General features: G+C 40.3%; 1 protein-coding gene across 1 annotated transcript in view; it reads left to right on the top strand.

The window, feature by feature from the left end:
* LOC126248102 (protein sickie) overlaps positions 1 to 10472 on the top strand; it is a 687677-nt gene that overhangs the window by 568197 nt on the left and 109008 nt on the right. Inside the window, exons 13-14 of the mRNA XM_049948773.1 lie at positions 6482 to 6657; positions 6744 to 6892. Of these exons, the coding sequence (XP_049804730.1) occupies positions 6482 to 6657; positions 6744 to 6892 (325 nt within the window). The remainder of the gene's footprint in view (positions 1 to 6481; positions 6658 to 6743; positions 6893 to 10472) is intronic.

Raw genomic sequence — 10472 nt, forward strand, 5'->3', positions numbered from 1 at the left:
TGGAAGGTCGGCAAGTTAAGGATGGCTGTCAGGGCTAATTAATACTTGCTTTTCTTTTCAACACATCTCTTACTCTTCTGTTAGTCATAAGATAAGTTAAAAGAAAATGTGGTATATATTGTGAAAATATATTTCTATTGTGTTGTGCTTGTAGGAAGTTTGTTATTCACAAATATTTTAATATGTGAAAACTATTAAGGCGCACATTTTGTTTCTTGATTGAAAACTGGGACAGGTGTGTGTCCCAAATGATTTTCTCAGGACACAAGGACATTTATGTGAAAACTGTAATTGTCTCATCGAAACAGGGATGTCTGTTCAGTCTACTCAAACATAATGAGGTATATCGGACATAATGACCTCTTACATGCCAATCAGTATGGATTTCAAAAATATAAGCTATGTAAAACTGAACTCACGCTTTTCTCACATGACATCCTGAAAGTTTTGGATCAGGGCAGTCAGTTAGAAGCAGTATTTATTGATTTCTGAAAAACTTTTGACTGAGTACCACATCTGTGCTTATTATTGAAAGTATGATCATATTGAGTGTCAAGCAAAATTTGTGACTGGACTGAAGATTTTTTGGTAGGGAGGATGCAGCATGTTATCTCGGATGGAGTCATTGGCAGATGTAAAATAACTTTAGGTATGCCTTAGGGCAGTGTGTTGGGACAGTTGCTATTTATGTTGCATATTATTGACCTTGCAGACAATATTAATAGCAACCTTAGACTTTTTGCATATGATTGTGTTATCTATAACGAATTACTGTCTGAAAAAAGCTGCACAAATATTCAGTCATATACTGATAAGATTTCAAAATGGTGCAAAGATTGCCTATAAAACAAAAAAGTGTGGTATCCTATGACAGCAGTATCAATTAGTCACAGTCGGAATCAGTTAACTTATACAAATACATGGGTGTAAAATTTTGTAGGGATATGAAATGGAACAATCTCGCAGGCTCTGTCATAGGTAAAGCAGATAACAAACTTCGTTTTCTTCATAAAATACTGGGGAAACACTATCAGTCTACAAACGAAATTGCTTACAAATCACATGTGCAAACCATCCTAAAATATTGCTAAAGTGTGTGGTACCCATACCAATTAGGACTAACTGAGGATTTTGAATGTATACAGAGAAGGGGAGCACAAATGGTCACAGTTTTGTTTGACTCATGGGTTGTGTCACAGACATGCCACTCATGGGTTGTGTCACAGACATGCCGAAGAAACTGGACTGGCAGACACTTGAAGATAAGATGTAAACTATTTCAAGAAAGCCTGCTTACAAAATTTCAAGAACTAGCTTTCTTCTACATCTACATAGACATGGATACTCTTCGAGCCACCATATGGTGCATGGCAGAAGGTTCCCTGTACCACTACCTGTCATTTCCTTTTCTGTTCCATTTGCAAATAGAGCAAGGGAAAAAAGACTGTCCGTATGCCTACGTATGAGTCCTAATTTATTGTCTCTTATCTTCAGCTCCTTACACACAATTTATGTTGGAGGAAGTAGAATCGTTTGGCAGTCAGCTTCAAATGCTGGTTCTCTAAATTTTCTCAATAGTATTTCTCAGAAAGTATGTTGCCTTCCCTTCCGGCATTCCCATTTGAGTTCCCAAAGCATCTCCGTAATAATTGCACGTTGTTTGAGCCTATCGGTAACAAATCTAGCAGACCGCCTCTGAACTGCTTTGATGTCTTCCTTCAATCTGACCTGGTACGGATTCCAAACACTCAATCAGTACTCAAGAATAGGTTGCACCAGTTTCCTATATGTGGTCTCCTTTACAGATGAACCACTCTTTCATAAAATTCTACCAATAAACCGAAGTTGACCATTCGCCTTTCCTCTCACAGTTCTCGCATGCTCATTCCACCTCGTATCGCTTTGCAATGTTATGCCGAGATATTTAAACAACTTGACTGTGACAAACAGGGCACTAGTAATACTGTATCTGAACATTAAATGTTTGATCTTCCTACTCATTCACATTAACTTACATATTTCCGCATTTAGGGCTAGCTGTCATTCATCACACCAACTGGAAATTTTGTCTGAATCATCTTCTATTTTCCTGCAGTCACTCAACTTAGACACCGTACCGTACTCCACAGCATCATCAGCAAACAACCGCAGATTGCTGCCCACCCTGTCAGACAAATTATTTATGTATATAGAGAACAACAGCAGTCCTATCACACTTCCCTCCTGCTGATACCCTTGTCTTTGATTAACTCTCGCCATCGGAGGCGACATACTGGGTTCTATTATTGAAAAAGTCTTCAAGCCACTCGCATATCTGTGAACGTACTTCATATGCTCTTACCTTTGTTACCAGCCAGCTGTAGGGCACCATGTCAAATGCCTTCTGGAAGTCTAGCAATATGGAATCTGCCTGGTGCCCTTCATCCACAATTCTCAGTATATCATGAGAGAAAAGGGCAAGCTGAATTTCGTGTTAGTGATGTTTTCTAAAACCATGCTGATTCATGGACTTAAGCTTCTCACTCTAAAGAAAGTTTATTATATTCAAAATAAGAATATGTTCAAGTATTCTCCAGCAGAAAGAAATTGGAGATATTGGTCTGTAATTTTTCAGGTCCGCTCTTCTACCTTTCATATATATTGGAGTCACCTGTGCTTTTTTACAGACACTTGGGACTTTGTTCTGGGCGAGAGATTCATGATAAATGCAACCTAGGTAAGGGGCCAAAGCCATAGAGTACTCTTTGTAAAATTGAGCTGGTGTTCCATCCAAACATGGTGATTTATTTGCTTTCAAAACTTTCAGTTGTTTCTCTACACCAGGTATGCTTATCACTGTGTGGTCCATACTGGAGTCTGTCTGATGGTCAAATGACGGTATGTTTGTATGATTCTCCTGTTTGAACTATTTCGTGAATACAAAATTGTTAAGGCTTTCGTGGCCACTTGTTGACAAACTGCCTATTGGCTTCTGTCTCGGGTTCTTCGGCCGACGTTCATCTAATGATTTTTCTGACGTTTCGCCAGCACGAGTGGCTGGCATCGTCAAAGCTTCACCCTCCATTGCCGGTGGTGAACTGGAGCCGAGTTTGCGGGCGCAGGCTATATGTACCTGGCACGCCAACGTCCGAGGGCTTCTCCGCGGTCATTTCCGGTGCGGTTCTCCTCTTGCTACCTGCGACGGTCGTTCGCTGCAGTACGGGAAGCCAGGATCCGTTGACCTTAAGGCTTTCCTCTTTCTTGTTCAAACTGTTCGTGTGTTTTTGTATTTCTACAGCTTCACAGAACAAGCACGTGTGATAATGCTTCTCTACAGCCAGAACTTCCATGTCGGCGAATTTTATTACGTGGTCGGTCTCATTCAGTGCGTGCTCTGCCGCGGCCGATTTCTCCACCTGCGGTGGCAGAGCACGCATTGAATGAGACCGACCACGTAATAAAATTCGCCGACACGGAAGTTCTGGCTGTAGAGAAGCATTATCACACGCGCTTGTTCAGAGAAGCTGTAGAAATACAAAAACACGCGAACAGTTTGAACAAGAAAGAGGAAAGCCTTAAGGTCAACGGATCCTGGCTTCCCGTACTGCAGCGAACGACCGTCGCAGGTAGCAAGAGGAGAACCGCACCGGAAATGACCGCGGAGAAGCCCTCGGACGTTGGCGCGCCAGGTACATATAGTCTGCACCCGCGAGCTCGGCTCCAGTTCACCACCGGCAATGGAGGGTGAAGCTTTGACAATGCCAGCCACTCGTGCTGGCAAAACGTCAGAAAAATCATTAGATGAACGTCGGCCGAAGAACCCGAGACAGAAGCCAATAGGCAGTTTGCATTTCGTGAATGTGAAATTTAAAACTTCAGCTTTTGTTTTACCGTCTTCAACTGTCACACCAAAATGGTCAACAAGGGACTGAATGGAAGCCTTAGACCCGATTAGTGATTTTACATGTGACCAGAATTTTCTCAGGTTCTCAGCAGATCTTTTGCTAAGGTGTGACTGAGGTAGTTGTTGTATGCTTCGTACATAGGTCTTTTCACAGATGCATGAATCTACTAACTGTTGCTTGTCATCATTTGCAAATTCTCTTTTGAACCAAGGGTGCAACAGCCACTGCTTCCTCAGCATCCGCCAAACTTTGTTATTAAACCATGGTGGGTATTTTCCATCCTTTATCCACGTACTAGGCACATAACTCTCCAGACCGCGTTGAGTGCACTAGAAAGTGCCTCGGAAGCAGAACCCATGGGCAAAACAAGTGACATTTGAGGTGTCCCATGTGACACGCCAGATTCTCCGCCACCACTACACGCCGAGGCAGCAGTCTGAAGGTGACTGATCATAGCCGAAAGCACATTCAGCTGTCTGCGAACTGCAGCCAGCTCCTCCTGCATCTGCAAGCAGCAAGCACACATCCTAGCCTTCCTAGGAAGACTAACTGAAGAAGTTAACTATAAGAGCAGACAGTCCTAGATATGCAACTTGCTACCCTCCTGATGTCTCACCAATGGATGCTGATGCATTAATGAGCTAATTAGCTGGCTGCTGAGTGAGCAACTACTGCACTACAGACTAAATGAATTTACACTTACAGAAACATGTGAGTAAACTCCTTAAAAAAAAATTACAGGAAAAGGTAAGCACTTAAAGCTCTGCAGATATATATAAGCTGAGGGCTGATTCTAGGAATATGCTACAACCAAAAATGGTTCAAATGGCTCTGAGCACTATGGGACTTAGCATCTGAGGTCATCAGTCCCCTAGAACTTAGAACTACTTAAACCTAACTAACCTAAGAACATCACACACATCCATGCCCGAGGCAGGATTTGAACCTGCGACCGTAGCAGTCGCGCGGTTCCAGACTGAAGCACCTAGAACCGCTCGGCCACCGCGACCGGCACGCTACAACCCCTTGTGGATCACTCTCTAGGGATCATGAACACAAACTTACACACATTGCAGCTCCCATAGAGGCATTTAAACAGTCTTTCTTCCCACATCCATGTGTGAGTGGAATAGGAAGAAGCCCCAATAGCAGGAATACTGCAAAGTACCCTCTGCCATGCACTTCACAGTGGTTTGCTTAGTATGGATGCAGATGAAGGGTCAGTTATTTCTTTTATAGGTCTGACGTTTCTCTGGAACCCAAAGTTATGTTCCGTAAGGTTGGCTTCTACCAGTCTTTCCAGTCTTCTTGAAATAATTCTCCTGTACATTGCAGCCATGAATAATAAAATTGATGCTTCAGTAATATTATCACCTATCAATACCTGCCTTCTTTGGAAATGTAATTATTACATTCTCGTTGAATTCTGGAGGTATTTTGACTGTCTCATGTATCTTGCATACCTGGAGCAGTAGTATTATGGCAGTATGTTCTACCCAATTCTGAGGGGATGCTGTCTACTCCATGTTCCTTGTGTCAATTTAGGCTTTTCAGTGCTCTGTTAAGTTCTTTGCTCAGTATCATCTTTCCCATCTCACCTTTGTCCACTTCCTCTTCTCTGTCACTATTATTGTCTTCAAGTATGTTTGCTTTGTATAGCTCTTATACATATTCCGCCAACCTTTCAATCTTCCCTTCTGTGCATTGTCTGACTTCCCATCTGAGCTATTGATATTAATTTTTTTCCAGTGGATTCTTGGTCGATTACTGTCACTAGTAAAGTCTGAGGAGTGGTCAAAATAGTCTGTTAATGGCAAATAGTGTGTTAATGACATGCTAGAAATGAGTAAATATAATAATTTGCTGTATTGTGGACTTGTGGAATGGTAGATTGGAATGCAGACAAGTACTGGAAGATAGTATTTCAGTTTTCAAGCTTGCATTCTTATCCAGAGCACAGGAGACGTACATGGACCCACTATGGTGTCCCAACAGGGAAGTTGTTAATTCCTCTTTTAAATTTTTTGTGACCCAATCAGGTCTCAACATTCAACACTGGGAAAAATAAATATATCTGTGTGTGTGTGTGTGTGTGTGTGTGTGTGTGTGTGTGAGAGAGAGAGAGAGAGAGAGAGAGAGAGAGATGAGAGGGGGTGTGGCAGGAGAGGAGGGAGGAGGGTGGGCAGTGTTTTGTCATATAACTGAGGTACGATGTTCCAGTTCTTGTTTACGTACCTACCTTCTGCTCAGTGTTCCCAGTGCGTGGGAGTGGGTTATCTTTACTGCCTATTCTGTATACAGTCTACATAGAATTTTTCAATATCTATTTGTTCTATCTTTTGGATGTTGTAGCTCTTCTTAATTCCTGTGTTTGCAAAGAAAAATTGGAGAGAAATTCTGCCTTATGCAAGACACTGTTTGTATATATTGTCTATTTGCATGATGTTAACATGTCCCACAAATAGCTGGTGCACACATTACTTTCTTTCCATTTGTGACAGGTTGTTGTAAAAGGAAGAGTGTTATTGTGTCATGACTTGAATTGTTGTTCTTTCTGTTATATATCGTCATATCACAAGATAAAATACAATTTTCAGCAGCAGCATCAGAAGACTGTGCAGAGTAGTAAGCTTGTTGGCTCCAACAACAAAAAAACAGTGTCTGCATCATTTAATCCTGGTGAGGTGCCTCAAGTAGTCTACAGGGTCGTCGGTACTCATTCTAATGCAAAAAAGTCTGACAGCAGTCAGCAAACTGATTATAGTGCCTTCAGGTAAGTCTTCCATTTCATTCATTTGTCCATTTTTTAAATTATCCGTCCTGACTGTGCTTTGTTTAAATTTCTTATTTGTATTGCAGACAAGTTTCCAACAATCAGTGGAAAAAGTATGTCGAGGGAGGATTACAGAGAGGAAAATCAGACTTGGAAGTGGTGAGGCCACGTTCATCTCCCAACAATGGGCAGACAGCACGTAGGCCAGAGAAGAATGAAAAATTGCGAAGGATGGGTAAGTAACATAAAAAATGTCATACTTGTTAGGTGAAAACAACCTCTTATCGCTGGGTCTACTATTTGAAACAATAAGGGAGGCTATTTTAGTGAGTGACTTTCATTCACAGTCCATGAAGATTAATGAGAAGACCCTAAAGACCCCAAACCTAAGTTAATTAAGCTTTCAACATCTCTGTGTGTCTTTGAGGACTTGCAAATCCAATGAAACACAAATAGTACTATTTTGGATGTACGCTGGCTTCAGAGCCTTCCCCAGAAATACATCAAAACTTTGAGCTATATGTGATGCCTTAATCCCATTTACAAATACCATGCATGAAAATTGCCTTTCCTCATGTCAAAAAGTTTCTCATGATACATGCTTGTAAAGGGTTCTGTATCTAGTCCATGCTTATCCACATGTTGCTGCCTTTAATAACCAAGTATGCTGCTATAACCAGTAAGTAGTCATGAAAATGAGAATTATTCCCTTCTGCCTTAACACTCCTTAATACTCCAATATGAGACATTCGTAAGTTTGTGAGACATTCAGTCAGTGCCTTAGAGCAATACCATAATCATCAATAATGTGAATTATTATTAGATTATTCTTGTGTTCTGATACTTGCACTCATCATTTATGCTTAATATCTGTACATACATGACTTTTCCTGCAACTCACTGTTTAACCTTAAAGCCATTTATTGACAGTTTACATTAATTCATCCATCCTGCTCTAATTATATATGTACACTGAACTTCCTCCTCCTTATTAATCTCCATTATCTACTACTACTGGTGCGAAGAATAATTCTACTAAATAATAATAATAATATTAATAGTAATAGTAATAATATGAATATAATTACTCACCATCATCTCCCTTGCCCTTCCATCACCTTTCAGTCCACTTGGAAACCTTGTGTCTTAATAGCACTTTTGTTGTCTCCCCTTATTTCCTATACTGCCCACTCAACCTCTCTTATACCATCTTAATTAAAAACAATTAAATTTGTTTTGCTGTCATGATACACATATTCATTTTTTTGATCAATTGTGTATGTTGTTTTTCTCAGGCCTTCAGTAACACCTTACATACGTAGCCCATTTTATGGTACTTAGTTTCATTTAAGTGAGTGATATTTTATGTAATCTTAGTTGCAATTTCCTATAAGTTCTCTGGTGTCTGGAAAGTCTCTTCTGAACATCCTCTGCCACAGCCACAGCCCCTCTTAATCCTGTCAGTTTATTTTGTCCCACTGATTTGGATTACCATTTTGAAACTGAAACTTCAACTTTTTTTATTTTTGAATGAGTATGTTGGCTGTGAGAATTTTCTCTCTGACCACAGATTTATGAATTTTTTCCCCTTTCTGGATATTTTTATATTTGCTTTTCTTGTGTATACTAATTATTTCTAAGTTCAGTTTTCTTCTCTTATCAGCTGTTATTGATCTTGTTTCATAATAAAACAAATTGCATGTTGCCCACATATTGGTTTGTGGTGCTTAAAGTCAAATGCAGATGCTTAGGTGAGACTGGATGAGTGCATCTGTGTAAGTGTTCTGCATGTAAGTACAATGCATTCCTCCATGCCACCAAGATACTCTTGTTGACACATCAGTTATATTGAAGCCAGGTCATTTGTAGATGATTTTAGTAGTCCCAGTTACTGTATTATTAGTTGGAATAAAAAGTATTTCAAACATTACATTGTAGAATAATGTACTGCATATATTCACACAGAATGCTGTGTGTTTAATATATTAATGCATGTTTTGCGGTGGTATAACTACTCAATCTTTTCAAGATACAGCCATACCCAAAAGAGGGTGACGACCTTGTCCGTTTAAAACCTAGTGGACATCTCAGTCATAGTGTATACAGGAAAGTCACCAGAGGCATCACAACAAGTACACTTGAGTATATAAGTATGAGGCCAATAAGCACACAGCAGACAGTTACCATTTGACAATGCCCATGGGGCACTTGTTTGAAAGCTTGTGGATGTATAATTATTGAGTGTGGCTGGAAGTTGGAGAAGATTTATTCTTATGAAATATTTATTTATGGTTAGATGGGGAAAATAGTTTAAAGAGGTACAGTGCTACAGTGTGATACTTACAGAATAAACTATAGATTTGCTGCAGCTGGAAGGTTTAGGATAACGTTTATCCATGCAAAAATCATGTGTAACTCTGAAAATGAGAAGCACTGTGTTGCGAGTAACTTTTATGTTAATTTTTAATTTTCTGGTTTCACTCATTGTTAGTGGTGTATTTTCCTCAAACAGCAATATACACTTACAAGGGAACCTCCCCATCGCACCCCCCTCAGATTTAGTTATAAGTTGGCACAGGGATAGGCCTTGAAAAACTGAACACAGATCAATCGAGAAAACAGGAAGAAGTTGTGTGGAACTATAAAAAAATAAGCAAAATATACAAACAGAGTAGTCCATGCGCAAGGTAGGGAACATCAAGGAGAATGTGAGCTTACGAGCGCCGTGGTCCCGTGGTTAGCGTGAGCAGCTGCGGAACGAGAGGTCCTTGGTTCAAGCCTTCTCTCGAGTAAAAAGTTTAATTTTTTATTTTCAGACAATTATCAAAGTTCAAGCACTCACACATAATCAACTTCGCTCCCCAAAATTCCAGGACATGTTCAGATTTGCTTGGACATATGCAGGATTTGACGGTCTACACATTTGAAAACGTAAAAAACATATGTTTTGACAGAGCACAGGGAAAACTGTGCGACTGTGAAACTGTTGCAATCATTTGTTGCAGTTTGTGACAAACTCTTACGTTTTCATCACTTTTTTGGGAGTGATTATCACATCCACAAGAAAACCTAAATCGGGCAAGGTAGAAGAATCTTTTTACCCATTCGCCAAGTGTGCAAGTTAGGTGGGTTGACAACATATTCCTGTCATGTGACGCAGATGCCGTCACCAGTGTCGTATATAATATATCAGACGTGTTTTCCTGTGTAGGAATCGGTTGACCTATGACCTTACGATCAAATGTTTTCGGTTGCTATTGGAGAGGCACGTCCTTTCGTCTACTAATCGCACGGTTTTGCGATGTGGTTGCAAAACACAGACACTAAACTTATTACAGTGAACAGAGACGTCAATGAATGAATGGACAGATCATAACTTTGTGAAAATAAAGAGTAAACTTTTCACTCGAGGGAAGACTCGAACCAAGGACCTCTCGTTCCGCAGCTGCTCACTGTAACCACGGGACCACAGCGCTCCTCTGCTCACAGTGTCCTTCATGTTGCCTATCTTCCACATGGACTACTCAGTTTGTATATTTTGCTTATTTTTTCTTAGTTCCACACAACTTCTTCCTGTTTTCTCGATTGATCTGTGTTCAGTTTTTCAAGGCCTATCCACTGTGCCAATTTATAAGTGAATGTGAGGAGGGTGCGATGGGCAGGTTCCCTTGTTAGTTTCATTTAAGTGAGTGATATTTTATGTAATCTTAGTTGCAATTTCCTATAAGTTCTCTTGTGTCTGGAAAGTCTCTTCTGAACATGGGCCTTTACATATGTGTGCTTGTGTCTGTATATGTGTGGATGGATGTGTGTGT

The sequence above is a fragment of the Schistocerca nitens genome, chromosome 3, assembly GCF_023898315.1.
Source record: "Schistocerca nitens isolate TAMUIC-IGC-003100 chromosome 3, iqSchNite1.1, whole genome shotgun sequence".
NCBI classification, from domain to species: domain Eukaryota; kingdom Metazoa; phylum Arthropoda; class Insecta; order Orthoptera; family Acrididae; genus Schistocerca; species Schistocerca nitens.